The following is a 17,563-nucleotide window of genomic DNA, read 5'->3' as shown; positions in this document are numbered from 1 at the left end:
TCAGTATGGTTGAAATCTAGTTTTTTAATCAGATCTATTTTCATGGAAATTTTGTCTAGTTAAAAATAAAATTCTAATTCTTTTTGTCTGCTTTAATTAACAGAGAAGTGCAACAGTTCCATCCTGCTGTTAGAAACTCCTTTGAAGTGAAATTTGCTGTTCAGGCTTTTGCTGCATTGAATAGTAACAATTTTGTGAGATTTTTCAAACTGGTCCAGTCAGCTTCTTATCTGAACGGTTGTCTATTACACTGTTACTTTAACCAGGTGAGTAACATCACTGTACTTGCAGCATTGGAAGAAAGCAGGTTGTCACTTGTGATATTTAGGTGCTTCACTATTCCAAGAACATTTTAGCAGGTCTTAGGCTAACTCTTGTGCAACCCTTGTGGCAGCCCCCTGAGGGGTTACTGGTGTTACCCTGTTTTCAGGATTTGGCACCACTGGTCACTGATGGGAAGGCCATGCAATGGAAAATACTATTCTTGTAGTTCACGTAAGAGAAATCTCTTTAGAAAGATAACTTGAGTTCAGCACTGTCATCCTCCATGGAAACAAGAAACCGAAATGCGAACATTGCAGCCCAAAATTCCTCACTTAGAAATTCTCAGTGTACTTGATCTCAGTTTGTGCAGTGAGCTCAATGATGCTCAATTCATTTCAGTAAATGTCTTAAGTGCCTGCTCTTTGTTGTGTGCTGTTCTGTGCACTGGGCTACAAAGAAGGGGGAAGACCATCTCTTACCTGGGGCTTCACAGATTGTAGTGTGAACTATTGGTCTCAGAGTTTTCAAAGTCTGGTCTTCAGCCTCAGCCCCTTAGAGCACTTGGGGATGATAAGAGAGCCTTCCTCATGCCTCCCACGTGCTCTGCTACCTGCTGCGGGGGTGTGAGGATGTGCCACCTACCTGGCTGCCTCTGCGTGCCTGGCCGCTTGCCTGGGGCCCTATGACTCCGGTCACTCTCTTTGGTCACACACCAAGTCTTCCTGTAAACAGTGACTGAACCCATAATCACATCCCAGGCAAAGATCTTCTATAAGTTTGCTCATTGTCAGATCTGACAGTTGCCAACAGAACTGAAATTCTGGAACAAATGGAAAGATTTCTAACAACGTACCACTTGGGGAACTTTGTACAGTTGCTAAATAAGTCATAGTTAATAATACATGTTTTTTGTGTGGAAGATTGGCTAACATCTGTGCCAATCTTCCTCTGTTTTATGTGGGATGCCACCACAGTGTGGCCTGACAAGCGGTGCTAGGTCCGCGCCTGGGATCCGAACCTGTGAACCCCGAGCCGCCCAAGCAGAGTGTGCAAACTTAACCACTACACTACTGGGTTGGCCCCTTATAGTTAATATTTTTAAAATGATTATTTAATGATATTAGAATGTTGACTATTTGTGCCCATTTCAATAACTTTAAACAAAAAGGAAATCTGAGTGCTTTTTCTTTAGAAAAACAGTGTTTCACTAGCAGTGGTCCACATGGTCCCAGTGTCTCCTGGACCTCCTCTCCTGCTCCCTTTGCTCAGCTCCACCTGCAGTGATGCCTTCCTGCCCTTCCAGCCCCAGCACACGCCTACCTCAGGGCCTTTGCACTTGCAGTTCTTTCTCCTCAGAGAGCAATACAGTGATCACCTTCTCTTGATCTTGGCTTGACTGCCACCTTCTCAGCAGGGGCCACCCTGATCACCCACCCTGTCCACTCCCTGTCCTTCTCTTGTGCATTTCCTCTCTGTCGTGCTGTCCGCATTAAGTGTATGCTGCTGTGTATGTATCCACTTGTTCAGTGTTGGTCTCTGCCTGACACGTCGGCCATGGGGACAGGGGTCTTGTTTTCTTCACTGTTTTTCTCAGCATTGATAGTGCTAGGTATGAAGGAAACCCTCGATAAATACTGGTTGAATTGTTGAAGAACACCAGAGGAGGAGTAGCAAATCACCCAGACTCCTAGCACCCAAATATGATTTTGTTAGCATTTTCATGTTTTTCCTTTGTCTTTTGTTTTTTTAAGCTTCAGTGTGTGGTTGTGTATCTTAGTTGTTAGTGTTTTAGTTCTCTATGTGAGCTGCCTCCACAGTATGACAGCCGACAGACGGGTGGTATGATTCCACAAGCAGGAGATGAACCCAGGGCGTGGCAGTGAGAGTGCTGAATCTTAACCACTAGATGCAAGGGCTTGCTCTGTCTTCTTTTTTTTTTTTTAGATTTTATTTTTTCCTTTTTCTCCCCAAAGCCACCCGGTACATAGTTGTATATTTTTAGTTGTGGGTCCTTCTAGTTGTGACATTGGGAAGCCGCCTCAGCATGGCCGAAGGAGCGGTGCTATGTCCGTGCCCAGGATCCAAACCGGCAAAACCCTGGGCCACTGAAGTGGAGCGTGTGAACTTAACCATTCGGCCATGGGGTCAGCCCCTTGTCTTCTTTTTTTTAAGCACTTGTTATAATACTGTGAAACAGCTTTGTCTCTGACTCTCACTGAATTCCATGTCATGCATTTTTTTTTTAAATTTTTTATTGAGTTACTGATAGATTACAATCTTGTGAAATTTCAGTTGTATGTTATTGTCTGTCAGTCGTGTTGTAGATGCAACCCTTCATCCTTTGTGCCCACCCCCTACCCCCTTTTCCCCTGGTATCCACTAATCTGTTCTCTTTGTCCACAGGTTTAAATTCCTCATATGAGTGGAGTCATACAGAGATCGTCCTTTTCTATCTGGCTTATTTCACTTAACATAATTCTCTCAAGGTCCATCCATGTTGTTGCAAATGGGACGATTTTGTTCTTTTTTACGGCTGAGTAGTATTCCGTTGTATATATATATACCATATCTTCTTTATCCAGTCATCTGTTGATGAGCACTTAGGTTGCTTCCACATCTTGGCGATTGTAAATAATGCTGCAATAAACATTGGGGTGCATAGGACTTTTGGAATTGCTGACTTCAAGCTCTCTGGATAGATACCCAGTAGTGGGATAGCTGGATCATACGGTAGTTCTATTTTTAATTTTTTGAGGAATCTCCATACTGTTTTCCATAGTGGCTGCACCAGTTGCATTTCCATCAGCAGTGTATGAGAGTTCCTTTTTCTCCACAACCTCTCCAACATTTGTTACTATTTGTTTTAGTTATTTTTGTCATCCTAATGGGTGTAAGGTGATATCTTAGTGTAGTTTTGATTTGCATTTCCCTGATGATCAGCGATGATGAACATCTTTTCATGTGCCTATTGGCGATCGTATATCTTCTTTGGAGAAATGTCTATTCATGTCTCCTGCCCATTTTTTGATCGGGTTGTTTGATTTTTTTGTTGTTGAGTTGTGTGAGTTCTTTATATATTATGGATATTAAGCCTTTGTCGGATGCGTTACTTGCAAATATTTTTTCCCTGTTAGTGGGTTGTTTTTTTGTTTCAATCCTGTTTTCATTTGCCTTGAAGAAGCTCTTTAGTCTGATGGAAGTCCCATTTGTTTATTCTTTCTATTGTTTCCCTTCTCTGAGAAGACATGGTGTCCGAAAAGATCCTTTGAATACTGATGTCAAAGAGTGTACTGCCTATATTTTCTTCTAGAAGCCTTATGGTTTCAGGTCTCAGCTTTAGGTCTTTGATCCATTTTGAGTTTATTTTGGTTTATGGTGAAAAAGAATGGTCAATTCTCATTCTTTTACATGTGGCTTTCCACTTTTCCCAGCACGATTTGTTGAAAAGGCTTTCTTTTCTCCATTGTATGCCCTCAGCTCGTTTGTAGAAGATGTGTGGTTTCATTTCTGGGCTTTCAATTCTGTTCCGTTGATCTGTGCACCTGTTTTTGTACCAGTACCATGCTGTTTTGATTACTGTAGCTTTGTAGTCTGTTTCGAAGTCAGGGAAAGTGATGCCTCCAGCTGTGTTCTTTTTTCTCAGGATTGCTTTAGCAATTCGGGGTCTTTTGTTGCCCCATATAAATTTTAGGATTCTTTGTTCTGTTTCTGTAAAGAATGTCGTTGGGATTCTGATTGGGATGGCGTTGAATCTGTAGATTGCTTTAGGTAGTATGGACATTTTAACTCTGTTTATTCTTCCAGTCCACGTGCATGGGATGTCTTTCCATCTCTTTATGTCTTCATCCATTTCTTTCAGAAAAGCCTTGTAATTTTCCTTGTATAGGTCTTTCACTTTCTTAGTTACATTCACCCCGAGGTATTTTATTCTTTTTGTTGCGATTCTGAATGGTATTGTGTTCTTGAGTTCTTTTTCTGTTAGTTCATTATTAGAGTATAGAAATGCTACTGATTTATGTAAATTGATTTTATACCCTGCAACTTTGCTGTAGTTGTTGATTACTTCTAAAAGTTTTCCAATGGATTCTTTGGGGTTTTCTATATATAAGATCATGTCGTCTGCAAACAGCGAGAGTTTCACTTCTTCCCCCCCATTTGGATTCCTTTTATTCCTTTTGCTTGCCTGATTGCTCTGGCTGGGACCTCCAGAGCTATGTTAAACAAGAGTGGTGATAGAGGGCATCCTTGTCTCGTTCCTGTTCTCAGGGGAGTGGCGCTCAGTTTTTGCCCATTGAGATGATGTTGGCTGTGGGTTTGTCATGTGGCCTTTATTATGTTGAGGTAGTTCTCTTCTATCCCCATTTTGTTGAGAGTTTTTATCATAAGTGGCTGTTGGATCTTGTCAAATGCTTTCTCTGCATCTATTGAGATGATCATGTGATTTTTATTGCTCAGTTTGTTGATGTGGTGTATCACACTGATTGATTTGCAGATGTTGAACCATTCCTGTGTCCCTGGCATGAATCCCACTTGATCATGATGTATGATCCTTTTGATGAATTGCTGTATTTGGGTTGCCAAAATTTTGTTGAGAATTTTTGCATCTATGTTCATCAGCGATATTGGCCTGTAGTTCTCCTTTTTTGTGCTCTCCTTGTCTGGTTTTGGTGTCAGCATGATGTTGGCCTCGTAGAATGTGTTAGGAAGTGTTCCATCCTCCCTAATTTTTTGGAATAGCTTGAAAAGGATAGGTATTAAGTCCTCACTGAAAGTTTGGTAGAATTCCCCAGGAAAGCCATCTGGTCCTGGGATTTTATTCTTTGGGATGCTTTTGATGGCCGTTTCAATCTCTTTCCTTGTGATTGGTCTGTTCAAATTGTCTGCTTCTTCTTGAATGAGCTTTGGGAGATTGTAGGAGTCCAAGAATTTATCCATTGTCTCTAGGTTATCCATTTTGCTGGCATATAGTTTTTCGTAGTATTCTCTTATAACCCGTTGTATTTCTGCGGAGTCTGTTGTTATTTCTCCTCTTTCATTTCTGATTTTGTCTATTTGAGCTTTCTCTCTTTTTTTCTTTGTAAGTCTGGCTAGGGGTTTGTCAATTTTATTTATCTTCTCAAAGAACCAGCTCTTTGTTTCATTGATCCTTTCTACTGCTTTTTTTGTTTCAATAGCATTTATTTCTGCTCTGATTTTTATTATTTCTCTCCTTCTGCTGACTTTGGGCTTTGTTTGTTCTTCTTTCTCTAATTCAGTTAGGTGTAGTTTAATACTGCTGATTTGGGATTTTTCTTGTTTGTTAAGATGTGCCTGAATTGTGATGAATTTTGCTCTTAATACAGCTTTTGCTGCATCCCATACGAGTTGGTATGGCATGTTATCATTTTCATTTGCCTCCAGGTATTTTTTGATTTCTTCCTTAATTTCTTCAATGATCCATTGCTTGTTCAATAGCGTATTGTTTAGTCTCCACATCCTTGTGCCTTTCTCAGCTTTTTTCTTGTAATTAATTTCTAGCTTTACAGCATTATGATCAGAGAAGATGCTTGTTATTATTTCAATTTTTTTAAATTTGTAGAGGCTTGCCTTGTTTCCCAACATATGGCCTATCCTTGAGAATGTTCCATGTGCACTTGAGAAGAATGTGTATTCTGCTGTTTTTGGATGAAGTGTTCTATATATGTCTATTAAGTCCAACTGTTTTAGCTTTTCATTTTGCTCCACTGTTTCTTTGTTGATTTTCTGTCTGGATGATCTGTCCATTGATGTGAGTGGGGTGTTGATGTCCCCTGCTATTATTCTGTTATTTTTGATATCTTCTTTTAGGTTTGTTAATAGTTGCTTTATGAACCTTGGTGCTCCTATGTTGGGTGTATAGATATTTATAAGCGTTATTTCTTCTTGATGAAGTGTCCCTTTGATCATTATATATTGGCCCTCTGTGTGTCTCTTTACTTGCTTTATCTTGAAGTCTGTTTTGTCTGATATAAGTATTGCGACACCTGCTTTCTTTTGTTTGCTGTTAGCTTGGAGTATTGTCTTCCACCCCTTCACTCTGAGCCTGTGTTTGTCCTTGGAGCTGAGGTGTGTTTCCTGGAGGCAGCAAATTGTTGGATCTTGTTCTTTAATCCATTTTGCCACTCTGTGTCTTTTTATGGGAGAGTTCAATCCGTTTACATTGGTGGTGAGTGTTGATGCATGAGGGCTTAATGCTGTCATTCTGTTGCTCGTTTTCTGGTTTTCCTGTGTTTCCTTTTTTTCTCGTCCTGTGTGTTTTAGCCTACCCATTGACTTCTGCAATTTCTTATGCTGGGTTTCTTAGATTTTTCTTTATTTATGTTTTGTGTTTCTGTTCTGCTTTTTAGTTTAGTGGCTACCCTGAAGTTTGTATTCAGAATCTCGTGTATAACATAGTGCATTTTCTGGTGGTCTCTTACTTCCTTAGCCTAGACTGTTTCAGTCCTTTTCCTCTTCCCCTCCTAAATTATTATTTTCATCTCTTATTCCAACTTGTGTTGTGAGTTTGTGGTTAGAGTGATAAGATTGTCTTGCTTTGGTGATTTCCTTCCCTTTATCCTAATGCTATAGTTGAATATTTGCTATCCTATTCAAATTCTATCTATTTGTCTCCCTACTCTGTGTTTTGTGACCCCTTACTCCCTTTTTTTCTTTTTTCAGGTATGAGAGCCTTCTTGAGGATATCTTGTAGTGGAGGTCATATGACTATGAAGTCCCTCAGCTTTTGTTTGTCTGGAAAAGATTTAATTTCTCCCTCATATCTGAATGATACTTTTGCTGGATAGAGTATTCTTGGGTGAAGATTTTTATCCTTTAAAGTTTTGAATATGTCACTCCAGTCTCTCCTAGCTTGTAAGGTTTCTGTAGAGAAATCCGGTGAAAGTCTGATGGGGGTTCCTTTGTAGGTTCTTTTCTTCTGCCTTGCTGCCCTGAGTGTTCTTTCTTTGTCCTTCATTTTTGCCATTTTTCCTACTATGTGCCTTGCAGTAGGTCTTTTTACATTGACAAATCTAGGAGATCTGAAAGCTTCCTCCACACACATTTCTCTCTCAATCCCTAGATTTGGGAAGTTCTCTTCTATTATTTTGTTGAGCACACTTTCTGCTCCATTTTCCTTTTCCACGCCCTCAGGAATTCCGATGATTCTTAAGTTGCATTTTCTCATCGAGTCAGCTATTTCTCTGAGATTTTGTATAGTTTTTTTAAAGTCTTAGTTCTCTTTCTTCCTCTGTCTGGAGCCATTCAGCCTGTCTGTCTTCGATTATGCTAATTTTCTCCTCTATGGTGTCTACACGGGCATTCAGGGAATCCGTATTCTGTTTTATGTGATCCATTGTACTTTTCATCTCTAGTATTTCTAATTGATTGTTCTTTATAATTTCAATCTCTTTTGTGAAGTAACTCCAGAACTCGTTGGCTTGTTTCTGTATATTTCCCTTTACCTCATTGAATATTTTGAGGATAGCTATTTTGAACTCCTCTTCACTTAGTTTACCCATTTCCAAGCCCTCAGGAGCTACTTTTGTATTTTTATTGTTTTCCTTTTGGACTAGAGCTTTTACAAATTGCTTGATGTTAGAGGGGTGGGTTTTGCACATGCTATTGTCCGGCTGCAGTTACAGCTGATCACCACTAGATGGGGATCAAGAGGCTTGTTTTCTGAGCCCTGTGCCTTCAGCCAAGATGGCAGCAGGTAGGGTTGGTTGGGGGAGGAGGGGCACTTTCACTCACTGTGACCCTTATTGGATCAGCTCTCACTTTGTGGTCTCCCAGGGCCCTGGCTTGTTGGGGCTCCCCCACATGAAAGCTTTCCCCTGTTAGAGGGTTTTGCTGCACTGGCAGTGGGAGTCCAGGACGATCTCCCAATGTGCGACCCCTCCCCTGCTCCATACCCGCACCCGCATCAGCGATCTCGGTCTCTGTGGGCGGGAGCGAAGTTCTCTCCTACCCTGTTCTACCTCCTCCGAGGCCAGCTGCAGCCTCTCCACCTTCCATTGTTTGGCTGCTATGGGTCTCTGACGATTTCTGTTGTTAGGATGGTGTTTTTGGTTGGAAAGCAGTTGCTCTTCTTGGTTGTAATCTGGAGGGGAGAGAGTCCCGGGTGAGCTGAGGCCGCCATGTTGCTGGTGTCACCTTGAGCAGATGTGTCATGCATTTTTTCACACCATGCGATTGTCTCCATGATAATTTTTGGCAGCTGTGCAGCTTTCTGTTGAGTGGATGCTGCCCCATTTAGTTTCCATGCCCTACTGACAGATGGTTTGTTGTCCAGTGTTTCTTATAAGTAAAGCCTCAGCCTTGCCTTTCCTTTGTATGAAACCACTCTGCATGCATTCTTGGGCATCTTCCACTGAGCACATGGCTTGATGTTCGTTAAGCCTGGGACCTGTGGTGCCACCTTGCTTTCCAGGGGGTTGAGCGACCGCAGGATCCCACGTGGCATTTCTGTGGCTGTGGGGTGACCGCAACTGTTGAGACTGCAGTCATTTGGCTTCTCCTTTTAGATCCGCAAGGACGCTCTCCGAGCACTCAACGTCGCGTACACTGTGAGCACGCAGCGGTCCACTGTCTTTCCCCTGGACGGCGTGGTGCGCATGCTGCTGTTCAGAGATTGCGAAGAGGCCACAGACTTCCTCAACTACCACGGGCTCGCCGTCTCTGATGGGTAACAGCCAAGAGTGGAAGTGTGGGCCTCTCTCCTTTTTCTCTTTTATTGAAGCCCTGATAACGGGCTGGGTCACCCTAGCCGTTTTCTCGGCCCTGAAGACGGCATGTTCCACCTGCTGGCTCCCTGGGGAGCTGGTGAACACACCGGGCTCAGAATGGCTGGGGAGTGTCCCCAGGTTACATGCTGTTCATTGGCCCACTGGGGCTGAGACCCATTTCTTTATGACTCCAAAAATCACTGCTTTTCACAAATTACTAAAGAACCCAAAGGTAGAGGTTAGAGCCTTCCTTATTCTGTCCCTGAAAGATAGCATTTGCTGATCCCCCCTGTGACAGTCCACACAGGTGCTGGTAGGCTAGGCCAGGGGCTTCTCTGCTATGGAGCAGAGTGTTTTGAGAGCCTCACGTAACTCATGGCTCCCATCCCAGAAAATGGTGCCATGACACACAACATTCGTGTCCAAAGTTGGTGTTTCCTGCCCCTCTCTCCTTTGGCTCCTTACCACCAGCCCCCATCTGTCTGCTATGTGCAGTCCTGTTCTGATGGAAATGTGGCGGCTTTGGAATGAGCCAGGAGCATGTAGGTGCGCGTTGCTGCACACCTGGCTGTTAACGACCCGGCTTGGCAGCTCCCATGTCAGGAGGAAATGCCCGGGCTGGCAGTGGTGTGCTGTGGGCCCTGCCAGCAAACTAGCCTTTGCTGCTTTCCCTTCTCATTTCCACATCACCATGTGGTGACACAGTGACGAGGTGGGGCTTCTGGCATTGCTGCCAGGCACTGAGAAGGTGAAGGCTGGCTTCTTACCTGTGTGACTCTTCTCTGGGTTCTTTGTGGTCTGCATAGCTGTGTCGAGCTGAACCGGTCCTCGTTTCTGGAACCTGAGGGGTTATCCAAGGCCAGGAAGTCAGTGTTTATTACCAGGAAGCTGACCGTGTCAGTTGGGGAAATTGTGAATGGAGGGCCGTTGCCCCCTGTCCCTCGTCACATACCCGTGTGCAGCTTCAACTCCCAGAACAAGTATGTCGGAGAGAGCCTGGCTGCTGAGCTACCCGTGGGCACTCAGAGACCCTTGGACACAGCAGGTGAGTGAGCTGCAGTTGCAGGAGGGACCTAGCTGTGTTTCCCTCTGGGAAGCCTCTTCTGAGCCAGAAGCACTGTCGTCTTCAGGGGCTGGGGTGTAGGTATCTCTTCATGCACAGATATTTCTTGCCAAGAGCAGCCTGAGTGGCTCTTTGATGTCCTGGGGCTTGGTTCCCCCGGGTGAAGCACATGCTGTCCCCCATGACGTGTGGTCTGCTCAGGGAGGGTAGCCAGTCCTCAGGGTCACTCTGGGTGGCCCAGGGCTTGTCCTCAACACCGATGTTTGTCTGTTCCCTTCCAGGTGCAGGGAGAGGAGAGGAGAGCAGTGCAGAGGCAGACATGTCCCCACCCGCTCTCCTCCCGCAGCCTCTTCCTCCCCCTCTGCCCACACCAGTCTCTCTGCCTCACCTCCCGGCACCGGCACCAGCCCCGAGTGTGGTACCCAGCCCCTTCCAGCCCCTTGGGCAGCCTACCGTGCAGCCTGAGCTGCTTCCACCAAAGCCTGTGCCTGTGTACTCTGACACGGTAAGGAATCTTCCAGACGAGGGCCCTGAGGAGCCCTTGTGCACACATGTCCAGCAGTGTCGGATGTCTAGTTTGCCTGTTGTCTATTGACTGAACCTGCTGAGGTGGTTGCGCGTGTGGCTCTAGAATATTCTGGCTGTGGCTTGTCTCAGAACCCTGGCCCTCAGGGCTCCAGCCTGTCTTTCAGATGAGAAACCTGCAGCTCTGAGGGCAGGGACTACATACAGCTTCCTGCCTTGTTGCCTGTGTCTCTCTTTGAAAGGTTGCAGTTGAAGCTTTAGAGAATGAACTGAAAGCTTTTATGTCCCTGATGCTGTTGGTCAGATAAGTGGGGCCCTGCCCTGAGCGCTTCCCTTGCTAGGGCTCTGCAGACATGTGTCCACGTCTTCCCGCCTGCGTGCCATCCTGTGCCCTTACATGTCTGCTCCGTGTGATGCCCAACACCTGCTCATCCGAGACAGCCAGTGGACACGTCGACTAGGGCCGTGGGGGACCACGGGCAGCAGCGCGTGCCTACTGACAGGCATGCCCCTGGGGTCAAGTAGGGCCTGTCCACCACACACGTTGTGGGACTCAGTCTCACCACCCTGCTGCTTCGGCAGGCCCTGGAGGATGAAGGAGGCCTCAGAGGAGCAGGATAATGGCCACAGAAACTGCAGGTGTCTGATGTGGGGCAGCAGCAGGGCCGTCTGCATGGGTGCTGTCCAGCAGGCTTGCCCCGTCCTCTCCAGAAGGCTCCTCTCATTGACTAGGAGGAAATCTTTCTAGAAGCAGTGTACCTGAACCCGTGTGAGGGTCGCTGGACACCTTCAGACAAGGTCTGGGAGGGATTTCTGCCCTGGGCGGGATGTGTCAGGAGAAGGTCGTCTGGTCTCCATCTCCGTGGTTCTGTGAAGGCTGTAGAGTTAGACTGCTCATCAGCTGGGTCTCTATTGGGGCAGTGTCTCTCGGGGCCTGCACGGCACGCCTGACCCCGCCTGGCCTCTCCTTAGGACCTGGCACAGGTGGTGGATGAGCTCATCCAGGAGGTTCTCGAGAGGGACTGCAAGGAGGTTGGTGCTGCCGGGGCGGCCTTCGCAGCCACAGCTCTGGGGTAAGTGTGGTGCCGCTGCTGCTCTCAAGTTGCCTGTACTCGCTGGGGCCACACCCTGCCCTCCAGGTGCTCCCCTAGAAAGCTGCTATCAGTCTTCAGCAAGAGACTAACCATGTGTATGTGCTTGAATGTGGGTCCTCTTCTCTAGGTGGGTGTAATTTCTCATGTTCCTGACCTTCTGTTTTTCACTGGCGTGTAGTGTTCATTTGTGTATGCTTTTTCAGCAATATTAGGTTGTAAATTAAGTTGTAAATTAAGAAGTTATTTTTCTTTAAATTTTAAACTTGACTTAAAAATATAGTGAAAATTAGTTCATTCTGTATTAAAAATTGAAAACACTCACTTTGCTTGATCTTGGATTAAGTCTCAGTTTATAAATTTGACAGATTAAATCCCCTTAAACGTTTTATACCAGTTCCATCTTATACCACAATGAAGTTTCCTTAGACATTTCAGACTACATTAACAAATTTTATGTATCTGATTCTAATTCAAACATCTAGTCTTAATAAATTTAATAATCAGAATCTTTGTAAGCTCTTAAGCATTTTTATAAACTTAATTAAAATCTAATATATTTAGTAAATCACACTTTCTTAAGGATTTCAAACATCTTTTAAATATCCTAGTACAAGGGCCAGCCCAGTGGCATAGTGGTTAAGCTCACGCGCTCTGCTTTGGCAGCCTGGGGCAGCATAGGGTTCACTGGTTTGGGTCCCGGACATGGACCTATGCACTGCTTGTCAAGCCATGCTATGGCAGGCGTCCCACATATGAAGTAGAAGAAGATGGGCACAGATGTTAGCTCAGGGACAATCTTCCTCAAGCAAGAAGAGGAGAATTAGTGGGGGATATTAGCTCAGGGCTAATCTTCTTCTTCTTCAAAAAAATCCTAGTACACAAAGTGACACAATGATAAGAAAAGGTATTATTTCACCTATGTAAATGGAGATTACACAAAAGGATCAGTCTTGTTAACTGATTTGATTCATTTTTTTATAGTGGAGTTATATACATGCTTTCTGTTTGATGGAACTAAAAATAAATAAAAATAAATGAAATAATAAAGATCTCCATGGGCTTAACTGTTTATTGTAATAAAATTTTAACCATTTTTAAGTGTACAATTCAATGGCATTAAGTTCATTAACAATGGTGTGTACGCATCACTACCATCTTTTTCCAGAATTTTTCATCATTCTAAACAGAAACTATACCCATTGAACAATCATTTCCCATTCTCCTCTTTCCCCAGCCCCTAGTAACCTGTATTCTATTTTTGTCTGTATGAATTTGCCTCTTGTAGGTACCTAATATAAGTGGAATCTAACAGTATTTATCCTTCTGTGTCTGGCTTTTTTCAGACACAAAAATATTTTCAAGGTTTGAGGCCGGCCCAGTGGCACAGTGATTAACACACGTTCCGCTTCTGCAGCCTGGGTTTGCCACTTCGGATCCCAGGTGCGGACGTGGCACTGCTTGACAAGCCATGCTGTGGCAGGCGTCCCACATATGAAGTAGAGGAAGATGGGTACAGATGTTAGTCAGTCTTCCTCCGCAAAATGAGGAGGATTGGTGGCAGATGTTAGCTCAGGGCTAATCTTCCTCAAAAAATAATTAAATAAATATTTTCAAGGTTCGTCTATGTTGTAGCATGTATCAGCATTTCATTTTTTTTTTTAATGGCTGAATAATACTTCATTAAATATATACAGACACATAACACATGTATATAAACCACAGTTTGTTTATTCATCTGTTGATGGACGCTTGGGTTATTTTCACCTTTTGACTGTTGTAAATAATGCTGCAAAGAACATTAGTGTACAGATAACTGTTTGAGCTGTTGTTTTCAGTTCTTATGGGTATATGCCTAGGAGTGGAATTGCTGGGTCATATGATCTACTTCTGGAGAAACTGCCAAACTATTTTCCGCAGTGGCTGTACCATTTTACGTTCTCATCAGCAATGCGCAAGAGTTCCAATTTCTCTATGTTCTTGCCAATAGATGCTGTCTTCTGTTGTTGTTTTTTTAATAATAACAATCATAATTGATGTGAAGTGGTATCTCATTGTAGTTTTGATTTGCGTTTCCCTAATGACTAATGATGTTGAGCATATTTTCACGTGCTAATTGGCTATTTGTGTATCATCTTTGGAGAAATGTCTGTTCAAGTCCTTTGCTCATTTTTGAATTGTTTTTTTTGTTGTTGAGTTGTAGGAGTTCTTTTATATTCTGGAGATTAATCCCTTACCAGGTACATGATTTGCAAATATTTTTTCCTATTCTGTGGATTGTCTTTTCACTCTCTTGGTACTGTCCTTTGATCCACAAAAGTTTTAAATTTTTATGTAGTCCAATGTATCTATTTTTTTCTTATTGCCTATGGTTTTGGTGTCATATTCAAGACGTCATTGCTAAATTCAGTGTTATAAAGATTTCCCCCTCTGTTTTCTTCTAAGAGTTTTATAGTTTTACCTCTTGAGTTTGGGACTTTGATCCATTTTGATTTCACTTTTGTATGTGGTGTAACCTAAGGCTCTGACAACATTCTTTTGTATGTGGGTATCCAGTTTTCCCAGCACCAATTGTTGAAAAGACTGTCCTTTCTGCATTGAATGGTCTTGGGACCCTTGTTGAAAATCAGTTGAGGGGGCCGGCCCTTTGGCCGAGTGGTTAATTTCCCACGCTCTGCTTTGGCGGCCCGGGGTTTCACCGGTTCAAATCCTGGGCGTGGACATGGCGCCACTGGTCAGGCCATGATGAGGCGGCGTCCCACATGCCACAACTGGAAGGGCCCACAACTAAAAATACACAACTATGTCCCAGGGGGCTTTGGGAGAAAAAGGAAAAATAAAAATCTTAAAAAAAAACCCAAAACACTAGGTTTAAAAAAAAAAAAGAAAGAAAATCAATTGAGCATACATGTGAAGATTTCTTTCTGGGCTCCCTGTTCTATTCCATTGGTCTGTATGTCTCTTTTTATTCCAGTACCACTGTTTTGATTACTATAGCTTTGTAGTAAGTTGTAGTAAGTTTTGAAATTATGAAGTGCAAGTCCTTCAGATTTTTTCTCTTTTTCAAGATTGTTTTGCTATTGGGAGTCCCTTGAAATTCCATAAGAATTTTAGGATGGGTTTTTCTGTTTCTGCAGAAAATCCTGTTGGGATTTTGACAGTGATTGCATTGAATCTGTAGATTGCTTTGGGTAGTATTGACATCTTAACAATATTGTTGTCCAATCTGTGAACATGGGATGTCTTTCCATTAGTTTGGGTCATCCTTAATTTCTTTCAGTGATGTTTTATAGTTTTCATTGTACAAGTTGTTCATCTCCTTGGTTCAATTTATTCCTAGTTATTTTAATCTTTTTGTTACTATTGTAAATGGAACTGTTTTCTTAATTTCATTTTCAGAATGTTCATTGCTAGTGTAGAGAAATGCTATTGATTTTTGTGTTTGATCCTTGTATTCCAACCTTGCTGAACTTGTTTATTAGTTCTAATAGGTTTTGAGTGGATTCCTTAGGATTTTCTATATACAAGATTGTATCATTTGTGAACAGACATAGATTTCTTCTTCCTTTCCAGTTTGAATGTTTTTTACTTTTCTTGTCTAATTGCTCTGGCTATAATTTCCAATATGGTATTGAATGAAATAGCAACAGTGGGCATCCTTGTCTTGTTCCTGATGTTAGAGGAAAAGTTTTCAAGTCTTTCACCACTGAATATGGTGTTAGCCGTGGTGTTTTTTATACGGCCTTTAGCATGTGGAGGAAGTTCCCTTCTCTTCCTTATTGAGTATTTTTATCATGAAATGGTGTTGAATTTTATTAAATGCTGTTTCTGAATCAGTTGAGATGATCATGTGGGGTTTTCTTCCTTCATTCTATTAATGTGGTTGTATTACATTGATTTTGATTTTCATTTGTTGAATCATCCTTGCAGTGTAGGAATAAATCCTATGTGATAATGTTGTATGATCTTTTAACTATATTGCTTACTTTGATTTGCTGGTATTTTGTTGAGGATTTTTACATCAATATCTATAAGGAATATTAGTTTGTAGTTTTCTAGTGGTGTTCTTGTCTAGCTGTGGTATCCAGTCAAGGCAGTGCTGGCTTCATAGAGTGTTAGGTAGTATTCCTCCTTCTTCACATTTTTAGAAGAGTTTGAGAAGGGTTGGTCTGGTTCTTATTTAATTCTTTAAGTTTAGTAGAATTTACTAGTGAAGCCATCTGATCCTGGGTTTTTCTTTGTTGGGAGGGGTTTCTGAGTACTAAGTCAATCTCTTTACTAGTTAGAGGTCTATTCAGATTTTCTATTTCTTCATGAGTCACTTTTGATAAATTGAGTCTTTCTAACCATGGGCTTAATTTTCATGCTAAAAGCCAAATAAGTATTTTGTTTCCCTGCCAGTGTTAGAAGTTTAGTTATGTGGTTTCTTGGCTTTTGTTTATTTGTTTATTTAGACTGCTATCCCCTTTGCTCTGTCTAGTGTTTCCAATGCTGCCATGGAGGAGTTGCTCACAGCTGCAACCACAGGCATTTTGAGGCACATTGCAGCTGAAGAAGTGACTAAGGAAAGAGAACGAAAGGAGGAGGAGAGGCGACGGGCTGAAGAGGAGAGGTGTGTCTTGTCCCTGCAGTACACATGGGGGTCAGAGTGTGTGGACACAGGAGAGAACCCATCATCGCCTAGGATGCTCTTGCTGTTGTCCCCTGTACTAGCATCAGACCATGGCTCACCCAGTACCCTGTGGCCCAGGGCGTGGGTTGGGGTCCCAAGGCCCCACTCACCTTGTGAGCAGCAGCCCCTCCCTAGCTGGAGTGGCAGGAAGGTTGGTGGTCAGGAGAGCTTGAGTGGGGGTGGCTGTGTGGCCTGTCTGATGGGGTCAGAGGGGTTGAGCCTGCCCCTCAGCACAGCTCAGATCCCCACTCTCGAGGTCAGGGAGTGTGTAACGCTGGGTTTTATTCTTAAACGTTACCCTTGTACTTTTCTTCTTTTACCCTTAGGTTGAAACAAGAGAGAGAACTGGTATTGACTCAGCTCAGCCAGGGCCTGGCCACAGAGCTGATGGAACTCGTGGTGATGGATTGCGTGAGGGAAACCTGCTCCCAGGAGTTGAAGTAAGAGAAGTGCTGGTGTCATGCAGTGCAAGGGGCGTGGGTGAGGGGTCCAGGGTCGTTGAGGCACCGTGGTTGGGCTGTGCAGTTCAAGCTAGCTGCTTTCTTCTTGACAGGAGCCTATCTTTTGGATAGCCAAACACTGAAACACCATCCCTGTACTTGTGTGTGTGTTGCTTCCAGAGAGGGCCTGGCTTTCACTCTTATCCCTGCTTTGGGTCTGTTGTGTCTGTTAGCAAAAGAATTCTCTGGTGTCTTCTCTACACGAGGTTACTTACTGTTATTTTTTCCTCACGTAGAAGAGTCTTTCCCCTGTTTCATATGTTAAAAGATTTCTTTGAGCTTTCTCACTTAAGAACTTTTAAAATTTTAATGCCAAGCTTCAGGGAGAAAGAAGTTCAGTTGTGCAGCGAAGTCTGTCCTCGTACATAAGCTCCCCCGAGGTGGCCCTGACGGTGATGGACGTTAGTACAGTCACAGCTTCTGGTGCAGATGGGGACACAGCTGGGAGGCAGAAGTGTATTATTTAATTCATGTTTCTTTCCATCTCTACTAATTGGGAGTCTATGTCCCTGTTTACTGTAAGCAGGAGACCTCACAGATGACAGATATATGTCTCTTCTTAATCTCAGGCAGGGGTGTTAGGAGATAAGTAAAACCTAGGGCTCTTTGATATGTAGGGAAAGTGCTGTTCTCTGCAGGTCCGGGAGAGTTGGACTGCAGCTCAGCCCCAGGGCCCTCTCCACCTGTCCCAGAGCATCACTGTTGGAAATGGGTCTGGCCTGTTT

At 43.4% G+C, this 17,563-nt stretch overlaps 1 protein-coding gene across 2 annotated transcripts in view; it reads left to right on the top strand.

Moving 5' to 3' along the window:
• The window catches only part of MCM3AP (minichromosome maintenance complex component 3 associated protein), a 57,217-nt gene that overhangs the window by 18,989 nt on the left and 20,665 nt on the right, over positions 1–17,563 (top strand). For both annotated transcript variants that reach the window (XM_046648223.1, XM_046648224.1), the window contains exons 10-16: positions 104–266; positions 8,787–8,947; positions 9,794–10,032; positions 10,332–10,555; positions 11,548–11,648; positions 16,147–16,278; positions 16,665–16,778. In XM_046648223.1, coding sequence (XP_046504179.1) covers positions 104–266; positions 8,787–8,947; positions 9,794–10,032; positions 10,332–10,555; positions 11,548–11,648; positions 16,147–16,278; positions 16,665–16,778 — 1,134 coding nt within the window. The remainder of the gene's footprint in view (positions 1–103; positions 267–8,786; positions 8,948–9,793; positions 10,033–10,331; positions 10,556–11,547; positions 11,649–16,146; positions 16,279–16,664; positions 16,779–17,563) is intronic.

Source organism: Equus quagga, chromosome 21 (assembly GCF_021613505.1).
Source record: "Equus quagga isolate Etosha38 chromosome 21, UCLA_HA_Equagga_1.0, whole genome shotgun sequence".
In the NCBI taxonomy this organism is placed as follows: domain Eukaryota; kingdom Metazoa; phylum Chordata; class Mammalia; order Perissodactyla; family Equidae; genus Equus; species Equus quagga.
This window is presented reverse-complemented; position numbering and strand designations above follow the sequence as displayed.